The sequence below is a fragment of the Pygocentrus nattereri genome, chromosome 25, assembly GCF_015220715.1.
Source record: "Pygocentrus nattereri isolate fPygNat1 chromosome 25, fPygNat1.pri, whole genome shotgun sequence".
Taxonomy (NCBI): Eukaryota; Metazoa; Chordata; class Actinopteri; order Characiformes; family Serrasalmidae; genus Pygocentrus; species Pygocentrus nattereri.
In genome coordinates, this window is record NC_051235.1 from 16,800,857 (window position 1) to 16,826,039 (window position 25,183).

Here is a 25,183-nt window from a genome sequence, read left to right on the forward strand (position 1 = left end):
AGAGAGAGAGGAAGAGAGTTCCAGAGCAAGGGGGCCGCAACACTGAAGGAACGACCACCCATAGAGCTGAGCCTGAACCTAGGGACCACTAGAAGGCCTGCTTCCGAAGACCTGAGGTTACGAGTGGGCTTGTAGGGTATTAGAAGGTCGAGTAAGTATGCAGGAGCCAGGCATTTGCATGGTATTTGCATTTTCCCCTTTAATTTTTATTTATTTTATTTTTTTTAAGATTAATAAGCAGGGTTGTGGTATAAGCTGTCACTAAGGGGCCCCAAATAAAGGGTCCTTGTTATTTAGAGTTTGTTAATGATATTGGTAGATATACATCTAAAAAAATCACTTATGACTTTTATTTAGAAAAAATAAATTAAAAGACAAATATTATTTTAAACAGGTATTTTTATTTGGTTATTATTTTTACCATTTGTATTATTATTATTATTATTATTATTATTATTATTATAATACTCTCCATTTCCCCAGCTGCTGTAAGGTGTTTGCTTAAGTCCCAAGTCATTCATTACACTTTTTCCCTGGTTAAAATGAATCAAGTATATTCCACTGTTGCGTGCAACATATGATTATTAGTTCTATATTGCTTGGAGCCCCCCAGATGCTGAGAAATTGCCCTTTTAAATAGGATCAACCATCCAAGGAAAAAAAGGATGCCCTATTGTGAATGTAATTTCGTTCCCCCGCCACCCATAGCATAGTTACGTAATAAGATTATTACCATTAGTAACCACACTCACTCTCTCACACACTCACACACACACCGTGATTTTCTGTAGTAAACAGGAACAATTGAAATTCTCCTTCATTCACTTCCAGTGCACAGCCAAGCTTTCCTAAACCCAGCATTGCCATGACGACCGAGACGTGCCCCCCCCCCTCACTGCAGCTCCGCCGTGTCATTTCTATTTTTGTTGTGTATGTCTCACGGTGAAGGAGAGCATTTTCTGAAACCGCTGTGTAAAAGCTTTAAATCATATTTTGCATGGACTGCCCTTTCAGACGTTCATATTTAAGAGACGTGCAGATGTTCTGAAACGTACAAAGACATCAGCAACTGTTCATATAAATCGCGTTAGCAGATTCGTGTATTTACAGATATACATTAGCTAAATGCACATGTTTTGTAGTTACAAGTGAGCTGCGTGTGTTCACATGTGACATTTGTAAGTGTTTTCATTTGAAGCCGTGGGCTCCGTCGCTGAGCTAATACCGCTGATAAAAACATGAAGGGGGTGTGGGAGTCCGAGCGGAGGAGCGCATGCGCCGTTCGCTGTTTCATCCGGGTATTCTGTGGCTGAGTGTGTGGGTTAAGGAGGCGGGAAATGGCGACCAGAGGCGCAGAGCCGAGTGGCATCAAACTGATTTGAAAACGATAACAAAAAAACACGGGAGGCCAGGGACAGCGGCTCCCCCGCAACAGCCACCGAGACCCGGTCGTAGGCAAAGCGGCTCGCTTTCGTGTACCCGACGGCGGTGTTTGGTGAGTTTGTTGCTGTGTTCCTTGTGTGTGTTGTTGGCATGTGGCTCGTGTAGTGATGAAGTTCGATGCAGTTTATCGAGTCGGTTCGCTGGAGCAGTCCGTCTCGGTGAACCGACAGCCCTATTCAGCGATTCTCTGATTCACAGCTCAAGTCGACATTTAAGTGTTCTCCGTATATAATCCAATAATTCAACTTTAACATCATTTTCTTCTACGTATGCCACGGCAGTGACTGAGTGACGTCGCTAACGTTGCGACTATGAAATCAGGCATACAAAAACCATGGAACATAAGAGAAAGGCGGTCAGATGCAGCCTAGCACATAAAAGTTAACTATTTCTGAGGTCTTGGTTGTTTTAATATTATCGTATGCTGTTTTAAGAGCTTAAAATGTTATTCAGTTTGTCAGAAGTGTCCGCTGGCGTTAACATTGTGCACATCCTACAAAAAAAAAAGTTCGAATCAATTGAATGTGAATCATTTCGACCGATTCGTTGAAAATGAACCAGTTCAAAAGAACAGTTCGTTCACGAGTAGGACATTGCTTTACTGAAGGCTGTAACGGTAACCGGGCTGCGCTGCTCAGGTAGGGTAAGTTCTGGATCGTGTAGCTGTAGCTGCGTAGATTACACTTCACCTTCTCTGTCTACACGTTAGCTAACGCTAGATAGCAAACTAACGACTGTTGCTACCCGGTGCGGCCCTCTCAAAATCTTTGCGCCCGCCCAGAGGAACAGGACATCGCCAGCCAGCCCCGCTAGTGAGAAATGGTAAGAGGGACTGTTACCGTATTTGTTGGCTCTACTTGTAACGTTAGTCTTCTTTTACGTTGATGTTAAATGCAACGCATGGGATTCTAGCTGTTCGCCAGAGCTGTCTGTCGGACCAGTAGTCGCCTTAGCAAGTAGTTTGTAAGCCAGTAAACAGCTATGAAACAGATTGCGGACAAATTACATATTTTAGGAGCGAGCAGATTCGGTCTGCTCAGTGTCTTCGCTGGCTGAAGTACGTTCACGAGCCTTAAAGTTGCATTTGTAGCGAGCTAGTCAACAAGTGTTGTATCAGAAATGAAAGGACCAGGTCCGTAGAGAATTGGTTAAATGTAACGTAGTTCGTAACTAATGTAAGTGTAGCTAATTAAGTCGTGTTAGGCTCCCCTGAACCTGTAGGTTCCACTGTGTTTTTGCTCGTCCGCTAACTAATGTAGAGATGAAGGCAAATGGTATCTCGCTAACCGGTCACATAGCTGTAGAGCCACATTCTGTTGACATAACGTTAATGTCACTAGTTGGTTGGTCTGTGCAGGTATTAATTAAACGTTTTTAGCCTTGATTATCATGTTCACGTTTATTTTAAGGCAGAATGCGAGCTAGCCGTGATAAAGTTGCTAGCTAGCTATCTTTCTCTTCAGGTATTTCCCGCCCACCTTGGACTTGAATGTACTCTGCTAGCCAGCGGTTAGCCAGCGCTAGCTGTCCGAGGGATTCTCTTCTTGATATGCCGGTCTAACACTTAGAGGCATAACGTTAATTCACCCACAAACGAACGTTCAGAAGTTGATATTACTCTCACGTTTGCCCTCATCCCGTGGCTTTTTACGCAGGCAGAAAGGCCGTGTGATGCAGGGGTAACGCTCAGCTCGATGTCCAGAGTTTCCAGACAGCCCTTGTATTCGGCGCACACGCTGCTGATACAGGCGTTCAGTTTGTATAATATCCGTTGTAAGGCACTGCCAGTGGAATAGGACACTCTGGAACTGCCACACATCAGGCAAAGGTCACCATGCTCAATGTCATGCATCAGCTAGAGGGGAACGAAGCCCCCAGCACTGGGCTGTGGAGCTGTGTTCTCTGGAGTGATGAAGTTCCATCCAGTACTTCTGGGATGAGTTGGAGTGGCGTTCGTGATCTTCAACAGCAGTGTCCGACCTCACTAATGATATTGTGGCCGACTGCAGTCAAATCTTCATATCGGTATGATAAAAGTATCAGAGTTGGACAGACATTTAGATTTGACAGATTTCGAATGCATATGTATTTATTTTACTCCATAAGAGCAGCACTGTGCTCAAATGTCTGAATTTTATTCATTTTTACTGTATTTGTAACCCTACATGTTTTTTTTTTTTTTCTTTGTAATGATGTTCCTGGTACAGTTTAGTCACTCTTTATATTGACATCGACAGAAAAGACTGGATGTCTGCATCAGTACACAGTTCTTGTATTGGTCCATCCCTGACTAATGAACTTTGATTTTGGAAAATGTTGGATGCACAAGTGTCTGTAAAGCTTTAGACATGGTGTTTCTCTATTGAATGCATTGACACCCTTTTTCACTCATTACACACATACACACACACACACACACACTGCTCAGACGTAACATTATGATCACCTCCTTGTTTCTACTGTCTTAGCCTCCTTTTACCCTGTTCTTCAGTGGTCAGGACCCCCATGGACCCTCACAGAGCAGGTACTATTTAGGTGGTGGATCATTCTCAGTACTGCAGTAACACTGACATGGTGGTGGTGTGTTAGTGTGTGTTGTGCTGGTCGGAGTGAATCAGACACAGCAGTGCTGCTGGAGAAAATGGACAATGAGTGTGGAAACAAGGAAGTGGTCATAATGTTATGCCTGATCTGTGTATGTGTGTATATGTTAGTGTTTCCAGTCCCAGTTTGCACGTCACGGTTTAGTGCTTTCCCCTCTCATCTCACATACTTGATTCATGTTGTCAGTTATTTATCAGTGGTGTCAGAATTATTAAAAAAGCAGAGGAAAAAAGTAAAGTACAGTATATTTAGTACAGTCTGATGTTTGAAAACTAGTATTTGTTTGTTATATTTGTCTGTTTATTGTTACAATCTTTGTGTATTTAGTATTCTTACTGTTGTCTTTTTAAGTCACTACTCAATATTTATGTAATACATTTCATTAGCAAAGGCCTTTAGATAAGTAGAGGGTAACTTGCTTACTTAAGATCACATCATACAATCATCATAAATTATCTGCATGATGAAAATCATCTCTGGCATGAACTTGCCTCAGCAAAAGAAACTAAATTGAATCTGACTACTAAAGCAAAAAGCACATATGCCTCAGAACGAAATCACTGTGGGAGCTTAAATTATCAGATGACAAAGAAATGCTCAGTGCAAAATTTTTATAAAAGGCCGGTGGAGGATAAACAACTTTCTCCCAAATCTGTAAGTGATCCTTATCATACGATCACACAGTCTCAGACTCAACTCCAGCATGTAACTGCTTCAGACATTCCTATTATTTTCAAATTAAGTAGTTTCATAGCAGATTTTTATAAACTTAACAGTATAAACAGCAGAATTGTTTATTGCAACAGAATTACTATCACAGGTTTTTACTGTTGTCAATAAATACAAATACTAGACGACACAACAAAACCACATATATATATATATATATATGTATGTATGTGTGTGTGTGTGTGTGTGTGTGTGTGTGTGTGTGTGTGTGTGTGTATGTATGTTGCCAAAAGTATTCACTCACATCGAAATCATTCAATTCAGGTTCATGGCCACAGGTGTATAAAACCACGAACCTAGGCCTGCAGACTTCTTCTACAAACATCTGTGAACGAATGGGTCGCTCTCAGGAGCTCAGAGAATTCCACCATGGTACCGTGATAGGATGCGGCCTGCGCAACAAGTCCACTCGAAATTTCCTCACTACTAAATATTCCACAGTCAACTGTCGGTGGTATTATAATAAAGTGGAAGTGATTGGGAACGACAGCAACTTGCCACGAAGTGGTCGGCCACGTAAAATGATAGAGTGGGGTCAGCGAATGCTGAGGTGCCTAGTGCGCACAGGTCACCGACTTTCTGCAGAGTCAGTCACTACAGACCCCTGAACTTCATGCGGCCTTCAGATTAGCTCAAGGACAGCGTAGAGAGATTCATGGAATGGGTTTCCGTGGCCGAGCAGCTGCTTCCAATCCTTACATCGCCAAGCACAATGCAAAGCGTCAAATGTATGGTGTAGAGCACCACCACTGGACTCTAGAGCAGTGGAGAAGTGTTCTCTGGAGTGTCGAATTGCGCTTCTCCGTCTGGCAATCTGATGGATAAGTCTGGGTTTGGCGGTTGCCAGGAGAACGGTACTTGTCTGACTGCATTGTGCCAACATTGTACCAACTTAAGGAACTCTTAATGGTCAGCAGACCAAGAGATTTTGTACAATTTCATGCTCCCAACTTTGTGGGAACAGTTTGAGGACGGCCCCTTCGCAACACGACTGCGCACCAGTGCACAAAGCGTGGTCCATAAAGACATGGATGAGTTTGGTGTGGAAGAACTTGACTTGCTGGCACAGAGTCCTGACCTCAATCCAATAGAGAACACCTTTGGGCTGAATTGGAGCAGAGACTGCAAGCCAGGCCTTCTCGCCCAACATCAGTGTCTGACCTCACAAATGCGCTTCAGGAAGAATGGTCAAAAATTTCCATACACGCTCCTAACCCTTGTGAAGAGCCTTCCTAGAAGAATTGAAGCTGTTATAGCTGCAAAGGGTGGGCCAACATCATATTAAACCCTATGGATTAAGAATGGGCTGTCACTCAATTTTATATGTGTGTGAAGGCAGACGAGCAAATACGGTATATTGCCAAAAGTATATATATTGCATTGGGTGAACTGTCTTTATCCTCTCAATAAATGCACGTTATGTGTACTTATTGTTCCTTATAGTTGTTGCCTGGTGTGTGAATATAAATAAAGTTTTTATATATATATATATATATATATATATATATATAATGTGTGTGTGTATATAGGTGTGTGTGTATGTATGTGTGTGTGTGTGTGTGTGTGTGTGTGTGTGTATATATATATATATATATATATATATATATATATATATATATATATATATATATATATAATATGTGTGTGTATATATATATATATACACATACATACATTTTTTATATATATATATATATATATATATATATATATATATATATATATATAATGGATATATATATATATATATATATATATATAATGGATGGATATATATGTATGTATATATATATATATATATATATATATATATATATATATATATATATATATATATATGTGTATGTGTGTGTGTGTGTGTGTATGTGTATGTATATATGTATGTGTGTGTATTATTAAGTTTAGTTTAGAAAGTGGAAATGTGAAATTTGACTAGGTTTGTATAAAAGGTTACTTTTAAACAAAGTGTTTAAAAATGGCTTATCTCTTGTTTTGAGACTGAAGATGTATGTGGAGCTGAAACTAAGTGGAAGAATATTTGTTTTCTCAGACTGATGACTTTTTTTATTTAAAAAAAAAAAAACCCCTAACAATTCAGATTTTTTTGTGATTGTGATTTTGAGGACACGTATTCAAGTAGAAATATCAATGAGTTTTCGAAGGCTGTAAAATACTGTTGGCGAGCCCTTTTGTAGGGTATTTCAGGACACTAGACTCACAAATATAAGGGCTCTGAGGAATTTATTATGTAATTGTAATTGATAGGTTGATATTTTGTTCATCTTTTATTTAAAACCATAACTTACTTATTTATAGCCATAAATAGTGATGATTCTCAGCATGGAAGTAGTTCTCGGGTGTGAACTGTTTTGTGTCTTCCTAAACAGCTGTCCTCAGATTTCTGCCTGGGTTATGGTGTAGGGTGAAAGCCCATTACCCCACCCCTCAATCACAACAAACACACACAAACACACAATTTTTTGATCTAATTAATGTGTTTTCAGAAGCATATGCGCATCATATTTCAAAGGCTGTAATGTGTTCGGTATCATACAGTACCTGCCAATAACTAGTGCTATTTAAGTCACAGTTTTGTGGAAACAGGATGTAATGACTTTCTGAATATAGTGTGGGCGGGTGAGTGGGTCTGTTTGGGGATTTTTGTTTTTGTTTGTTTGTTTAAATAACTTTTTAACTGCGATCATGAGTCAAAGAGGCCTAATGATCACTGTAGAGAGAAATAAGTTCTTGTTTAATGCTTCACTTGATTACTCAACAGTATATTTTTATGAATCTTCATGTTTTGTAGTGTATTTTTCCTGAAGTCTCCTGCTTTCTCATTTAAGGGACTGAAAATTATGTTGGTTTATGGACAAGTAAAGGGAGTCAGTAATTGGAACGTGATGCCCATTGGTTTAGTCATGGGCATAATTCATCTTTAAAAAGACCAGATATATTTAACTCTGAAATGTGTACTTTACAGGATTCAACTTTTGTAGACCTCCTGAACCAGTAGAAAGAAAATTAGCCTGTTATTGTTGGATATTTTTGCTGCTAAGATCTGCATGGCCATAAAACCCATCACAAACGCTGTATGGGCATATAACATGATATAACACTAAAGCCAACAACACAGCAAGTAGTGTAACTAACCAACATCAGTTAGGTTGTGGGTTGCCAAACTGTCGCCACACTTGCTGCTGTGAAACAGCAAAAATAAGTTAATTTTACCCACCTGTCAAGCAGAATCAGGGCAGCAGCTCATTTTTGATTGTGTTTTTGTGCCTTCATCTCTTTCAGCAGCTGAAGTCAATTTCTTTATTGCTAGCTTCTTGTTGAAATTTTACTAATTTTACGAAGTTTACCTCATGCTGGTGTAACCAATGAAATAACCAGAGCCTACACAACAGGCACAGCTGAAAAAAACACAAGTCCTCCTGCTTCATGAACGGGTTTCTAAGTGTACTGCAAAGGCTAAGAGCGCTGAAATACGTTTTTTTTAATTATGCTTTTTTTTCTTCTTCCCCCCCCCCCCCATTCCCTGCCAAAGCCATGGGTCCTGAAGCTGCTGCAGCATAAGCTAAGCTTAGATTAGTGCTTGGGTGCTAACATGCTGACAAATGAATCCTCAAACTTTTGACAACCATCCATGTTAAATACAGCTCTACATGTTCTGTTACAGCAGAATAGTAGCCAAATATGTCATAGCCTAATGTACTAAAAGAAAATGTTTTAAAAAAAATTTTTTTTTTATTAGTGAAATAAACATAACGAAGCTGAAGGTTTTTGTCCTATTCACCAGGTTCTTGTTTGAACTTTCCTGTTCCCACCTGAATGGTGCAGCAGTTATATTCTGGGACCCCAAGTGAAATATTTCTCACATGGTTTACGTCAATAATCAGTTCTCAGGATTGATTTAAATTATAGAAATATTAGTTGATATCAATAATTAACCAGTCGAACTTTCCATCTCTAATTGTATGTACAAATAATAAGCATGGTTTAATACTAAAATGATCTGGTGTTGGTTTGAAAAGAAAGTATTGATTAAAACTTTAAATTACTAGGTGAACTCAGTCGCATGTTGACTTACTTGATGATTAAACCCATAGTCCTAATTTAATCGTTTTGTTACTTTTATACACTGCTCAAAAAAAAGGGAACACTCAAATAACACATCCTAGATCTGAATGAATGAAATATTCTCATTGAATACTTTGTTCTGTACAAATTTGAATGTGCTGACAACAAAATCACACAAAAATCAATGGAAATCAAATTTATTAACCAATGGAGGCCTGGATTTGGAGTCACACACAAAATTAAAGTGGAAAAACACACGACAGGCTGATCCAACTTTGATGTGATGTCCTTAAAACAAGTCAAAATGAGGCTCAGTATTGTGTGTGGCCTCCACGTGCCTGTATGACCTCCCTACAACACCTGGGCATGCTCCTGATGAGGTGGTGGATGGTCTCCTGAGGGATCTCCTCCCAGACCTGGACTAAAGCATCAGCCAACTCCTGGACAGTCTGTGGTACAACGTGACGTTGGTGGATGGAGCGAGACATGATGTCCCAGATGTGCTCAATCAGATTCAGGTCTGGGGAACGGGCGGGCCAGTCCATAGCTTCAATGCCTTCATCTTGCAAGAACTGCTGACACACTCCAGCCAAATGAGGTCTAGCATTGTCCTGCATTAGGAGGAAGCCAGGGCCAACCGCAACAGCATATGGTCTCACAAGGGGTCTGAGGATCTCATCTCAGTACCTAATGGCAGTCAGGCTACCTCTGGTGAGCACATGGAGGGCTGTGCGGCCCTCCAAAGAAATGCCACCCCACACCGTTACTGACCCACTGCCAAACCAGTCATGCTGGAGGACGTTGCAGGCAGCAGATCGCTCTCCACGGCGTCTGTCACATCTGTCACATGTGCTCAGTGTGAACCTGCTTTCATCTGTGAAGAGCACAGGGCGCCAGTGGCGAATTTGCCAATCCTGGTGTTCTCTGGCAAATGCCAAGCATCCTGCACGGTGTTGGGCTGTGAGCACAACCCCCATCTGTGGATGTCGGGCCCTCATACCATCCTCATGGAGTCAGTTTCTAACCATTTGTGCAGATACATGCACATTTGTGGCCTGCTGGAGGTCATTTTGCAGGGCTCTGGCAGTGCTCCTCCTGTTCCTCCTTGCACAAAGGCGGAGGTAGCGGTCCTGCTGCTGGGTTGTTGCCCTCCTACAGCCTCCTCCACGTCTCCTGGTGTACTGGCCTGTCTCCTGGTAGCGCCTCCAGCCTCTGGACACTACGCTGACAGGCACAGGAAACCTTCTTGCCACAGCTCGCATTGATGTGCCATCCTGGATGAGCTGCACTACCTGAGCCACTTGTGTGGGTTGTAGAGTCCGTCTCATGCTACCATGAGTGTGAAAGCACCACCAACATTCAAAACTGACCAAAACATCAGCCAGAAAGCAGAAAGGTACTGAGCAGTGGTCTGTGGTCCCCACCTGCAGAACCACTCCTTTATTGAGTGTGTCTTGCTAATTGCCAATAATTTCCACCTGTTGTCTATTCCATTTACACAACAGCTGTGAAATTGATTGTCAATCAGTGTTGCTTCCTAAGTGGACAGTTTGATTTCACAGAAGTTTGATTTACTTGGAGTTATATTGTGTTGTTTGTGTTCCCTTTATTTTTTTGAGCAGTGTATATCATAAAGCAACTCAAAGTCTTTGTTAAAGACAGGAAACTCATCTTGCATCTTTAATTCAAGATTTTCATGTCGGTTAAAGCTAGCAGAGAAAGTAAATCTAAGCTGTTTGTCTAACAAGAAAGCATAAGTACACTATTGCCAAAATATTTGTTCCTCTGCCTTCACGAGCATATGAAATTGAGTGAGATCCCATTCTTAATCCATAGGGTTTAATATGATTTTGGGCCCGCCCTTTGCAGCTATAACACCTTGAACTCTTCTGGGAAGGCTTTCCACAAGGTTTAGGAGTGTGTTTATGGGAATTTTTGACCATTCTTCCAGTAGCGCATTTGTGAGGTCAGACATTGATGTTGGACGAGAAGGCCTGGCTCGCAGTCTCCACTCTACTTCATCCCAAAGGTGTTCTCTCGGGTTGAGGTCAGGACTCTTTGCTCTTTGAGACTCTTTGACTCTCTGTTTAGTGAATAAAAGCACCTATAGCTGTGTGTCGTGCTTTTATGAGTGCTTCACACACTGTTCAGAAACTTTTATGATTGTATTTCGTTTGTGGTGGTAGCTGTGGATAGAGGTACGGTCAAGGCTGACTTTTGCAGGCCCCTGGACAGGTCTTGGACATTTTATGTAACAGCGCAGGAGTCAGGAGCATAAGCAGAAAGCTTTTCAGTGTTTTTCCCTTTCGTTCTTTCTCCCCCATCACGCATTATTAATTAAAATATCAAACATATTTAAAAGTTCATTTATATTTACATGTAGGAATTGTATTGTCTTGCTGGAAATAAATAAAAAAAAATTTTTTTGGCCATAGCAACTGTTATTTTAACCGGGCACAAGTCAGTCCGAAAGACATAGTGATTAGTTGTTGAACCTGAAAGAATTATGGTTAGAAAATCGTGCTTTCCAGATTTATACAACCTTCACCAATAAGCTAATGTCATAAACATCACAAAGTTATGTACGACTACATCAGTATCACAGTATTGACATTATTGCCTTAAAGTGCTTGAGTGCCAGGTTGCTGTGTTGGTGTGCTTCTAAATGTTCATTTTGAGCTGGTACTTGAAGTTGTGAGTGTGTTGTTGATAGAGTGAGTGCTAGGCTATAACTAATGTTGCTGTCCTTTCGCAATTGTGCTGGAGGAAATAGTGTCTTGAATACATCCAGATGTCTGTAGCCACACATCTTGGCTGAAGTGATGTCCTCTCAAGCTCTAAACACTGTGACTCCTTTAAATACTTCAAAGAAGTATGAGTCATTTACTTAGAGAGAGAGAGAAAGGGAAAAGAGGGAAAGAACAACCTAGATAGAAATGCCATGTTCAAGAGCACTGTGAATGTCTTTTGTAGTCAGCTTGCATTGATGCATTCTCTAGATCACACTTGCAGTACTAGGAATTAATGCTGGTGTGGACTAATAACATGATCATTAGTAATAGTTGTCATTAGGAGTATTACATTGCACTCAGCTCATGATTTGATTCATCATGCTGGGTTCACAATGTGGTATTCTCACAGTATTTTTGGACTTGATGACTGTAGTCATGTTGTTGCACAGTGTTCTAATTCTAATTAGAGCTGAGAGGCAGCAGAACTGCTGGAATGAGTTTTGATTAGTGCTGATTGTTTGCAAACTGATGTTCAAACAATGCAGTTACTTTGCATACCTGCAAACTCTTCATCTTTGGGTGAAATTCAGTTTTCAGTGATGAATATGCCAATTATGTGAATCGTTTCATTTTAAAAAGTTAGTCTTTTACCAGCATAGAATCCTAAGGGAGATTCCTTCTTCACAGAACTGCAGTGACTTGTGGTCATTATTTACTGTACTCACAGATATAGTATTCAACTTTGTAAGAAAATTAGAACTAAAATGTGACCATATTTCTTGAATAGTGAAGTTGGTTTCATTTTCACGTATTTGGATTTATTTTTTTTAGTTGCTTTCAAAGGATGGGTGAAAAAGTTCATGTGCACTTTTACAAAAAAACTTTTATTTGAAAAGTGCACATTGCATCACAAATGGCATTTGTCAGGGTCCAAGCACCCTGTGGATCCCACAGAGCAGTTTTTAGAATCACTCCTATTTATAATACGTGTATGTATGGAACGTCAAAGGAAATGGATTTGTTAGCAGCTAAAATTCCTAGACCATTTTAGATCATGACTAATTTGCATACTTTTTGAACTCAAAAACTAATTCCACAACAGATAACTCTGTGTTTGAAGTGTCAAGAGTGCATGAAATCACTACAGTTTTCTGCTGGTAATTATTCTGCCAGAAATACTTATGGGGGGCTGGTTTCTGAACTTCAGCAAAAAGGTTTATGGTTCTATGCAGAAGTTCCATTTTATTTTGTTATTGGACATTACCTTAAGATTCATGTGGGTAAATTTAACTTAACAATGCAGAACTTCAAGGCATTAAGCTGAGAATGGCTGGTGTAAAAGACCACTTTGATAATACTAGAGTGCTTTGAGAGTGACAGCAGTGCTTGGTTACCACCATAAATTTCTTGAATGACCAATTTCAGCGACTTTTACAAGCCAAAGCATCAGTAGATGGCGTCATAAATCAAGAGCGCATATACTTTCACCAAACACAGGTTCAACATACAATGGAAAATCTCAAAAATTACCCCAGCGTCACATTAGGAGCAAAAATTAAAGTCATGCATTCCTGAAAATGCATGCAAAAAAGAATCCTTATGTCAGACTGTTCAGTTTAAGTTTTTGAGCAATCAGGTATACTTTTTTTTTTAATGTTAGATCACTCAACCAAAAACTAATCAAATTCCCAGTGAAAGCACTTCTTATGTTTTTAATTGTAATGAACTTGTGTTTTTGGGGGGGTGGGGTCAGATTGACTGTCTATAGGGTGTAGAGTTGACTGCCTTTGTTCTGTCTTTTCTCAGTCTTACATGTGACTGTTAACAATATGAGGCTGAGAATGCGCAAGGCATCTCAGCGGCCGAACACCGCCCACGCCCCTCAACCGGCCCGGACCAAACGTAGACACCCAAACGAGGAAGAGTGCACAGTCCAAGGAAAGGGCCTTCTGTCCACCCTCAAGAACTTCATCCATAACGATGCCTTAAAGGTAAAACCCAGCAGCTTTGTTTATTGCTCTATAGAAGGAAGATTCCAGGAAATGGCTAAATGTTGTTTGTTGTTGTTGTTGTTGTTTAAATGTTTTATGTTTAGAGGTAGACAGTTTATTAGACTGTGTTCAAGGGGAATTTCGTTTTTTTTTTTCCTGAAATTTTGCATAATTCAGTCATTGTGACGGTGTGTGAAATTTCCCTTTCACGCAACTAGCATAAGTGCTTAATTTTGATATACTTTAGCTTTTGTAACACGCCTGATATCTGGCATCAGCCTGCACAGGTCACTCATAATCTCAGTAAACCGCTTCTTTAAATGTGGAGGACAAACAAAAGGCACTTAAATTACAGTTTGACAGAATTTACAGAAGGACTAAAAAGCTTCATTTCTGTGCTTATTTTAATTGTGGTAGATTCAACTGAACTGGTTAAATGTAACTCACAAGAATCTTCTCTTAAACTGTATGTCCAAAAGTATCCAGACACCAGTTCACTGTCATTTATTGCCTGAATTAAATGCAATGGAGAGCATGCTAGCTGGTTAGTAATCCAGAGTGTTAAATTTACTCGGACTGCGCTGAGAGAATTAGACCAATATTATTGCTCATGTTAGAACTCTAAAACAGGAATGGAGTCTTAACAGCAGTAACTAGTGTGCTTCATCACTCCGTGTGGGTGAAGACCTCCTTTCACTGTAAGAGTCTGGTATTTATCAAATGGATCATACATTTTATGTAATTTATCAAAATTTGTCAAATATTCATTGCAGTCCTAAAATAGAACTTGGTAATAAAACTTAATGTGGTGCAGTGTTAGTCCAGTGCTGGTTTTGTTCCAGAACACTATTACACCAGTGTCTCTCTCTTCCACCCTACGCCCTCCTCTTCCTCCTCCTTGGTATCAGTCTTGATTTAGCACATGTCTGGATTTGAGATTTAAATTCAGGGTTTGTCAGGACCTGGTGGTGTATTCACCCAGAAACGCATGGAGGAATGCTGTTGCTTGTCTGAGGAGTGCAGTAGTGGTCTAATTTTAGCTGTGGTTCCACACTGCTTGCATAATCACACTAGGTATGGTTGGTTTAAACAAGCTTGCAGCTGGCTGTGCATGTACTAGGGCTTTTGCAGGGGTGTAGGGTTCTGTGGGAATTGTTTTAGTTCCATCTGTTTATATTGAGTGGAAAACAGGCTTTGAAAGCCTGTAGAAATATTTCACATGCTGTCCATAATGTAATCAGTTTTAATGTGAAGTGTATTTGGAAGAAAGTAGCCTACCCAAGTAAGAGCTAGCATTCAATTAGAGATCATGTGTCATATGTCTAGGTAACTCTGGGTTAGTACCTGTGGTAAAAAAAATTTTGTGCAAACATCAGTAATAAATATAAAACTGACACTTCTCAAACCAGAGTGGAATGATAGTATGTTGTTATTTTGGTGTATAATATGCATACTACAAAACACACCAGATGAACAGCAGACACTGTCCGTGTTTGCCATATTTTTTTAATAGTAATAATAATTATAATAATGGATAAATAAATTAGGTTTTGTGAAATTTTTTTATACTAATGTTTACCTTATTGATTAAAAAAACACTACTGAAAATTTTGGATTTGGATCTTTTATAGGTGTGGTTTACTCTGGGGTGACTGAGCAGAGAGAAAAGGCTGTGGATTGAACTTCACTTGTAATTAGAAAGGCATCAGCATAGGCAGTGTGTGGGCAACAGTGTGTTTTGTAAGAGTGTGTTTGGCTGTATGCAATCTTGGCCATGGATAGCTGTATCGTCAGGATTCAGACCCCTGTCCCAGCAAGAGATTGTAACTCTTAGGTAGTGTTTCCACTTTCAAGGCCATACTGTGATTGTTTTCAACAGTAAATAATATCACTTCAGGAAAATCGGTGTGAAACATGTATGAGGTTCCTCATCCAACCCCCTGAAATATGTAGAATGTTGTAGAAGCACGTTATGTTTAATCAGCGTTTCTTGGCACTTACCTAGAAGCTCATATTGAACACTTGACTAATGAGCCACCTGTAATTTTACCCTTAATAGAAGTACAAGTGTAAGTAATACCATTATGCTATGGCCACTCCAATAGCCATTATGTTAACTTGTAGACTGAAATGTACAATGCTGTCCTGTGACACCACTAAAGCAAGCAGAGTTTTAGTTCTTGTACTTGACTGCAGTTTTGAAGTCCTTGTCCACCTGTGTTGCTCAGGTGGAGCAGGAGAACCCAACCAAGAGAAGTCGTCTGACCTGTGACCTCATCACCTCCACCCCATCCAGTGCCATCCCATCAAGAAAGAGCGTCAGCCGGGTCCGCAGGAGGTGTTCCATAGATGGCGGTGAGTTGTGAGCGCACACTGCTTGAGAATTAGATAGTTTTAACTGGTTCTGTTCAGAGCACAAACACAGGCTGGTACTGCCATTAAAAGTGATAGTTTAGCATAAAATCAAGTTTACACCAAACACACTGGATCAGCCATGTTTGGTGTCCAAAATTAGCTTTTTTTACTTTTGCACTTGAGTTACAGTCTAATGCAGCTAACAAGTAAAACGCTGACCCACAGATGCCAGGAACCATGACACGAGTAAGCCGGCAAAGCCTAATGGGAAGTTTGAAGAGGCTGGGGATGCAATGAGCAGTCCTCCCCGCACCACTTTGCTGGGGACTATCTTTTCTCCTGTCTTCAACTATTTCTCACCAGCAAACAAAAATGGTGAGCCTTCAAGCCTGCATGTATTCTAAACAAAGAACAGATGGTTGTATTTAGCTATACTCGCAGTATAGACTAGCTTTCAGTGTCTTGTCTTTTAGTGTGGGAAACAAACTCTCTCTGTCTGTCTCTCTGTTAGTTGTGTCTGGTTCAGACTCACCGGGCCAGGCTGTGGAAGCAGAGGAGATAGTAAAACAGCTAGATATGGAACAGGTGGAGGAGACCCCTACCAGTACTGCCACGTGTGTTCCGCTGTGCCCCAGTGCAATGCCCTCTGCAGCCATGAGACTCCCGCCCCCCAGCTACACACAGACAGAAGAGGAAGAGGAGGAAGTGACTCATGCTGATCTACCTCCCCTCACAGGTAAAGAAGAATGCCTTGATGCTGTTTTTGGGCATTGGCTTTGTCCCTGAGATGGGATCACTGGGACACAGATGGCTCAGTTGCTTGTGACACTACCAGTGCTGTGCTTTAGCCATACTTTTGATTTAAGACTGAATATTGTTATTTTATGAAGTAATTATCTTATCATTTTGTTTACACTGATACTAGGTACAACCATGTGCCATTTGCTTACAAGTGTTTAATTTAAAAAAAAGCCACTCTTCAGATGACTGTTTCAGTTAGTAGAAAACTGATAAACTGTGATAGTGTCTTGCTAGACCAAAACTCATTGTTGGCAGGATTTTTTTTTTATTCATGATTGTGAAAGATTCACACTTTTTTGTCCAGGTGAAGAGGCAACTAAGGTAACCTACAGTATTTGTCCTCCATTTGAAAACTTTTTTGAAAGTTGAGCTGCAGGTGTGACACTGTTTCCAGTCAGGGAGTATAGTGAACAATCGATGCTCACTTGTTTTTATGGTGCAGGGAATTAAATTTTGACAACGGAACACCCCAGGAAATGGCTGGTTCCCTGGGCAGAATCCTAACTACTGAACTAGAGAGCTTATTGAGACACACCTCTTGTCTGCTGGAACAGCACTGGACTAAGGTTGGGTGATATGGCAAAAACATCTTAAGTAATAAAATTAATTAGTAAAATAAGAGTAGCATAATATCCTGCATATAACCATGCAGTTTATGCAGTTCGCTGGTAGTTGTGTTGAGTGCTGTCAAGTAGGATCTGGCAACCATAGAGATGTTGTTTTTCCAGAATAGCTTGTTTTCTGGTTGGGTCTTCAGGCTTCCTAATGACTTGTTTATGATTCCTCTGATTGTATCCATCCATCTTGTTGCTCTCCATACTCTTCTTATCTCGCCTTCAACTGTTCCAAGTAAAATTCTTTTCCACAGAATTAGTTCTTTTCATAATATGTCCAAAATAACATTTGCTTTAGTTTGATTATCCGGGCTTTGAGTGAGAGGTGAGGCTTGATCTGGTCAATGGTCCATTTGTTTGGTTTTAAGCGTATATTGGACGGGAAATGTTCTCCTGTTTGTTCTCCTGTCCTGACATTTTTATTGTCCAGGTTTGACATTCATAAAGATCCACAGAAAAGATCATAGCTTGGACAATTCTGATCTTTGTATACACATCATTACATTTGAAGATCTTTTGAAGCTCTGTCATCCTTATTATGTGCCAATCTGTGTTGTATTTTTTGACTGCTAGGTTTTTTTTTTTTTTGTTTTTTTTTTTGTTTATAATTGATCCAAGTAAGAAAAAGCTGTCTGCTACTTCTGCATAGTCAGTGGTTAACTTAGCAATTTTTCCCAATGCCATAACCTTTGTTTTTGTTGCATTGAGCTGGATACCAACCTTTTCACTCTGTTATTTGGCTTTCCTTATGAAGGCCATCAGATCTTGCTGACTTTTCGCTGTCTGTGTTGTCATCCACGTATTGATAGTACACTGCTCAAATAAATTCACTCAAATAACACTTCCTAGATCTGAATGAATGAAATATTCTCATTGAATACTTTGTTCTGTACAAAGTTGAATGTGTTGACAACAAAATCACACAAAAATAATCAATGGAAGTCAAATTTATTAACCAATGGAGGCCTGGATTTGGAATCACACACAAAATTAAAGTGGAAAAACACGCTACAGGCTGATCCAACTTTGATGTGATGTCCTTAAAACAAGTCAAAATGAGGCTCAGTATTGTGTGTGTGTGTGTGTGTGTGTGTGTGTGTGTGTGTGGCCTCCACATGCCTGTATGACCTCCCTACAACGCCTGGGCATGCTCCTGATGAGGTGTCGGACGGTCTCCTGAGGGATCTCCTCCCAGACCTGGACTAAAGCATCTGCCAACTCCTGTACAGTCTGTGGTGCAACGTGGCGTTGGTGGATGGAGAGAGACATGATGTCCCAGATGTGCTCAATCGGATTCAGGTCTGGGGAACGAGCGGGCCAGTCCATAGCTTCAGTGCCTTCATCTTGCAGGAACTGCTGACACACTCCAGCCACATGAGGTCTAGCATTGTCCTGCATTAGGAGGAACCCAGAGCCAACCGCACCAGCATATGGTCTCACAAGGGGTCTGAGGATCTCATCTCGGTACCTAATGGCAGTCAGGCTACCTCTGACGAGCACATGGAGGACTGTGCGGCCCTCCAAAGAAATGCCACTCCACACCATTACTGACCCACTGCCAAACCGGTCATGCTGAAGGATGTTGCAGGCAGCAGATCGCTCTCCACGGCATCTCCAGACTCTGTCACGTGCTCAGCGTGAACCTGCTTTCATCTGTGAAGAGCACAGGGCGCCAGTGGCGAATTTGCCAATCCTGGTGTTCTCTGGCAAATGCCAAGTGTCCTGCACGGTGTTGGGCTGTGAGCACAACCCCCATCTGTGGACGTCGGGCCCTCATACCATCCTTATGGAGCCGGTTTCTAACCATTTGTGCAGACACATGCACATTTGTGGCCTGCTGGAGGTCATTTTGCAGGGCTCTGGCAGAGCTCCTCCTGTTCCTCCTTGCACAAAGGCAGAGGTAGCGGTCCTGCTGCTGGGTTGTTGCCCTCCTACAGCCTCCTCTGCATCTCCTGGTGTACTGGCCTGTCTTCTGGTAGTGCCTCCAGCCTCTGGACACTACGCTGACAGACACAGCAAACCTTCTTGCCACAGCTCACATTAATGTTGTAGAGTCCGTCTCATTTCACGAGTGTGAAAGCACCACCAACATTCAAAAGTGACCAAAACATCAGCCAGAAACCACTCCTTTATTGAGTGTGTCTTGCTAATTGCCAATAATTTCCACCTGTTGTCTATTCCATTTACACAACAGCATGTGAAATTGATTGTGAATCAGTGTTGCTTCCTAAGTGGACAGTTTGATTTCAAAGAAGTTTGATTTACTTGGAGTTATATGGAGTTGTTTAAGTGTTCCCTTTTTTTTTTTTTGAGCAGTGTAATTAATGCTTCTTCCCTTCCTTGGTCATCTTCCTCCAGTGTTTCATTGTATGTTCAGCATACAAGGGAACAAGTAGGTGATTACAGTTTTGTCTTACTCTTTGCCAAGGTTGTTAATTTTCTGACATGCCATGGAAACTGATGGTCTGTTCTGAACTTAGAAGAATGCACCGCATTTGGCATAAACATAGTCTTCAGCATAAAATACAGAAAACTTAGAAATGCAGAATAAAGAAAATACGAAGTAAACCAAGCAAAAAATTCTACAAACAGTTCACTTGTTCTTTCTTGAATTATTTTGCTTTTTCAGTTATCCAACTTGTATCTTATAAAGATGATCTCTTTTATTCCTGTTTCTTTTCCAAATCCTGCATGCATGCCTGATATAAGGGACATTTAAATGTTATTTCTATTCTCTCTATAATTGGTTCAGGTCTGATATGCTGTTGTTCAGTGCTCTAGACGTACTATCAATACCTGTGATATCCTCAGAGAAAACAAAGCTGGGTGTAATTTGTGAAGTTAAGGGTAACAGTCATATTGCATTCCCATAGTCTGGCCTTGTTTAGTCATATTTACTGTCTAGTAGATGTTAATCACACATTTTCTCTCCATTTTTCTGTCTTAGCCCCTGGATCACCACCAGCTGCTGGGTATGTGGAGGTCCCTGCCAGTGTTCCTATTGATGCCTCATGTGAAGAGGATTGGGAGGTGTTTGACCCGTGAGTACAACTGCACTAAACACTGCCTGTGCTTTTGTGTTAGTATTTGTTTTGCTGTCTGTCTTGAGTTTAAGCAATTGTTGTCAAGTTAGTCACTGCTATTGTAGTATATCAAAATCCCGAAGCGCAGTATCTTTGACTTTGCTAGGACTGTCCAGAGTTTCAGAAAGCCTGGTTACACCTGTGCTAAAAGCACATCCTCAGGTTCAACCACTGTAAAATACTAGCTGCTTTCCTTGCAGAGAGATGCGGAACGTACAGCATGGCTTTACTCAGTCTTTGAGGCCCGCTAGCCTCTCTTAGGCTATGATCAGACTGCAGGAATTGCAAAGTGGATTTGTTTCTCAAATCAGATTTTTTGATGCAACTGTCCACATAGATCAAATTTGTATGTTCAGACATCACCATAATCATCTGCATGGGTTACTGTGGTAATGACGTAGGTGTCAGGAACTACATAGCTGTGCTGGTGAAGCGGATTTCAAACATAGATGCAGTAGAGATGGAGGTGCATCATCTCACCCTATAAACTCTTCAGAATTCACTGACATGAGCATGAATCTTTGGTGTTCTTCTCGAATTCCAGCACCTCCATCACTCTAGACTTCACATTGGCATTGAAATCCGTTTTGAGCAGCCAGAGCGTCCAGAATGGGACACATCTTTTAAAAAATTAAAGCTCATTTAAATGTGGTTTGGATCAAAAAATCTGCAAATATTTCATTAGCAAAAATCAAATTTCATGTTTTTTTTTTTTTTTTTACTTGTCCAGACTATCAAAAAATCAATCTGGGTACAGTATGGATATGCCAAATCATATTTGGTCTGACTCTGCACATAGCCTTAGTGACTAGGGAGTAAAAGCGATGGTCAACCTCAAGGTAAGAAGAGCATACATCCAGAATGGGACCCTTATGGCTGTGCACTGTTTGTAGCCACCCTGGGAATACGTGCCGTCTAACACTGCATTAGTTCACTACTGTGAGTGAGTGGGAAGACAGGCACTCGAGCTTGAGATTATATTTATTTCCACATTTTAACAGTGCAATTAAAAATATAAATACCGTACAAGAACATGCTGACCAAAATGTGTTGTGGCGCTGGCACACTGCATTGCAAGTAGTTGTTTTTGTTTTGTTTGTTTTTTTGTTTTTTTTTTTTTTAAAGAGCAGAAAGGTTTGTTGGACTGCTTTAGATTTATTTGTACAAGGACCTTTATATTGAAGCACCTGAATAGTGGTGGATTTGAATACTGGTGTGTGTAGTAGAGCAGAGGGCTGTGTTGCTAACTGTTAGCACTGAAGAGGCTCTGTCTCGTCTTGACATGTTTGCCACTGTTTTCAGCAACTTAAATGTAAAGCTGCATTATGGACTGAACGTCGAGTCATCAAAATTTCTCCAGATAACTACAGTATTTTGCCTACATTTACATGGGTAGAAAATAAGGAAATCCAAATCCCAAAATGAAAAATCGACCAGTTGAATGTTCAAGTCCAGTCCTAGATTTCACCCACATGACTAACAGCCAATAGCTTAGCAGAGCTGCATGATTAATGCTGAATTAATCTACATTGTGACTTGATGTAGTTAATTAGTTCTTAATTTGACCCTGCCTGTGTCTGCATGGTGTGTTTGCAATGATGCAAGTGAGCCTGTAAAGCCTGAGGTAATCTAAAAGTTAGAGGTGGTGAGTCCAGTTTGATGTTTAGGTCTCAAAAGCAAAATAAACTTCATACTGATGATTTGATGACCATACTAGGCCATTCACTTACGTCATTGGAGGACACGTCCTTCACCAAGTTTGGACTGAGATGTTTTTGAATACTCTTTCAACACGCTTGCTATCATCTGATTCATCTGCTTGAAAAGGGGGCTGAAACGCAAGCAACGCTACAAAATGTTCTTTCATGTGTTGTGCTCATTTACACTTGTATCAGAGAGATCTCCAAATCTCCAGAACTCAACAAAAATACTGAGTACACAATGTGTGGTCAGCCTCAAATCATGAGTGTGGTTTTTATTTTTTTGTTTATGTATATATTTATTTAACCTGGACTGAGTGTAATCATTGAGTGATCACCATCTAGATATTGTCTTTCATACAATATTATTTAATTTGGCACAATTTTTCAAAATGAACTCTCATCCCATCTTTTCTTTAGGTGTAGCTGAGTATGGGATGATTTATTGTAAATTATCTTATTGCTTATTTTTTGCAATGATAATTATACTGCTGATGGAGAATATATAAGACTTAGCTTGCAATGTTGGCATTTGTTTGTGTGCCAACTGGCACCCTTTGTCTGGACAGGGTTGTTCCTTTTCACACTCTATTGGAGAGTTCTCAAGTACCAGAAATTTCTTTGTTTAATATCAATATGACCCTGCATTCTTCGTTTTAATCTATGTTGTATGTATGTGTGGGTGTAGTTTATTACTAGGTGATGTTCAGTTTGTATAGTTTATAATTAAGTGCAGTCTTTTCTTTTTTAGAACTAAATATAGATAGTAATGATTGTACAAAGGGAATAGCTAAATATATAGTTAAATAAAGGCAAATCAATTAAAAAAAGTAATTTTTATGATATAATTTTGGCACTTATTTAAATTATTACAGTGTTGGGTAAAATGAATTCTCAACCATAGGCTAAATGTAACCCACTATGACTTGCTCTTTGTGGTTCTGTGAAGCAGATAAACCAAGAAACCCCTGGCTGGAGTATGTTATTTTGGAGTATATTTAGTGTTTTGGTGTTTGCTCTGTAGGTATTTCTTCATCAAGCATGTTCCTCCACTGACTGAAGAGCAGCTAACCCGAAAACCTGCTCTCCCTTTAAAGACGCGCAGCACACCAGAGTTCTCCCTAGTCCTGGACCTGGTGAGTGCTCGTATACAAGTTAATTATGAATAAACATCCATTACATTCCATATTCCAAGCCCTAAACAGAATAGCAGAGCCATATCTTATTTATTTGTTTTACACTATAATTATGACTCTTATGTTTCTCTCAAGGATGAAACTCTAGTACATTGTAGCTTGAACGAGCTGGAAGATGCAGCACTGACTTTTCCTGTCCTTTTCCAAGATGTCATATACCAGGTGGGTGTAGCAGAGGTGTTGGGGAGATTGCTTAGCTGATAAGAATTTCCAGAGTTGGAAGAAGTTTGAGTTACAGGGACTGTAGCTGTAGGGTCATCTGTTTGTATGTGAATGCAGTGATTACAGTTTGACTCCACAGGAGGGAGCCAAAGCATCACTGTAAAATCTAGTGGTAAGAGTGGGATCTGGCTAGGATTCATAACACTTTTATATTGTCTGCTCCTCTTTGTTAATGGCTAGTTTAGACAGCCAGTCTGAGTCAGATTTTTTTTTTTTCTTTACCTAGTGGAAATTGTTGCACAAATGTATAAAAGCTAATTATATGGTTCTCTTTTTCTGCAATCCAACCCCTCAGGTTTATGTACGGTTGAGGCCATTCTTCAGAGAATTTCTCGAACGTATGTCTCAAATTTATGAGGTAACTGTCAGTCTTGCTTCTCTCCCTTATTCAGTGCATATTAATAAATTGTTAAAGGTGCTCATAGGGTTTTTCTTCTTTTTCCCTTTTAGATCATTCTTTTTACTGCCTCAAAGAAAGTTTACGCAGATAAGTTGCTGAACATTCTCGATCCGAAGAAACAGTTGGTCAGGTTGGTGTAGTTCTTCTTGTCTCTTATCTGTTTGACCACAAAAGTAAGCAATAGCTACCTATCTGCGTTTGATGGGGTTAACCAATGTTAGCTTCATTCTGGAATTATCTCAACTGCATTCATTGTCTAGCTAAAGCATAAGAAATCTAGTTCTCTTTCAAGCATTTGTTTCTGTATCTCACTATGGGTACACCCCTCTGTGTAGTCCTCAGAAGCACTTGTATCAATACGCCAGCCGGGAAGTGCGCGTCAGGGAGGGGCCGCCTCTCCTCCGTATTTAAGGACTGACGCCACATCACTTGGTCATTCAAAAACCTCTTCTCGCTTCACTCAGAAGCTCAGCTTCAACGCGACTGCACTTGGGTGCTTAGCTTAACTGTCCACAGCCTGAGCTAACAACTCGGTCGCTGGACGCTAACTTTCCTGCTTGAGCAGTGGTGTTAACCTAATTTCTTCACCATAGGAAGAGGCCCGAAGCTAACACGGTTCGGCTGTCTCCAAACAGCGAACTTTCTCACTACGTTTTCTCCAAACAAGTAGCGAACGAATCAGATTGCTAACTGACCTGGAATAAACCATTTTCTGCCAAAAAAACCCATTCAGGGAGGGTCAGTGCTAGACTGTGTAGATAGGGAAGGAAGTGGCCTCTGTCACCTGCCTCCAGTTGAGTCTGTAGTGGCCTTCCACCTGCACCTAGGGGCCAGCCCTACTTTCCCATCCAAATCTGACGGCTTCCAGTCCTCCATGACTGAAGTCATATCGTTTGGTTGCTACAACCATCAGAGCCCTTAATTCCTCATACATGCTCAAGGCATACCAGGCTGAGCTGCAGGAGGAGATGATGTCCAAACCAGACCCAAGCAGCTGGGAATGAGATCTGTGTTGTGACTGACCTCCGCCTTTGACTACACAGATGTGCTGTCCAAGCCTCTGGCAGAGCAATGGGTATCATGGTGGCACAGGAGAGGGCCCGGGGCTCAACCTTTCTAGCCTTTCTCACAAGGAGAAGGTTCAACTTCTGGATGTTCCAGTAGACCCCAATGGCCTGTTTGGTCCTGCTGTTGCTGCCATGCAACAACGCTGTGAAGAAAAGAAAAGGC

At 40.6% G+C, this 25,183-nt stretch overlaps 1 protein-coding gene across 5 annotated transcripts in view; it reads left to right on the forward strand.

The window, feature by feature from the left end:
- Positions 1–1,262: 1,262 nt before the first annotated feature.
- Positions 1,263–25,183, forward strand: part of ctdspl2b (CTD (carboxy-terminal domain, RNA polymerase II, polypeptide A) small phosphatase like 2b) — a 31,228-nt gene continuing 7,307 nt past the window's right edge. The window contains exons 1-11 of one of the 5 annotated variants that reach the window (XM_037534688.1): positions 2,108–2,265; positions 3,099–3,468; positions 13,398–13,582; positions 15,811–15,937; positions 16,163–16,312; positions 16,449–16,673; positions 20,300–20,393; positions 23,160–23,271; positions 23,407–23,493; positions 23,849–23,911; positions 24,004–24,083. In XM_037534688.1, the coding sequence (XP_037390585.1) occupies positions 13,421–13,582; positions 15,811–15,937; positions 16,163–16,312; positions 16,449–16,673; positions 20,300–20,393; positions 23,160–23,271; positions 23,407–23,493; positions 23,849–23,911; positions 24,004–24,083 (1,100 nt within the window). In that variant the 5' untranslated portion in view covers positions 2,108–2,265; positions 3,099–3,468; positions 13,398–13,420. Of the gene's footprint in view, positions 1,496–2,027; positions 2,082–2,107; positions 2,266–2,881; positions 3,469–13,397; positions 13,583–15,810; positions 15,938–16,162; positions 16,313–16,448; positions 16,674–20,299; positions 20,394–23,159; positions 23,272–23,406; positions 23,494–23,848; positions 23,912–24,003; positions 24,084–25,183 lie in introns of those variants that run through there. The other 4 variants (XM_037534685.1, XM_037534689.1, XM_037534686.1 and 1 more) reach the window with 4 other exon arrangements.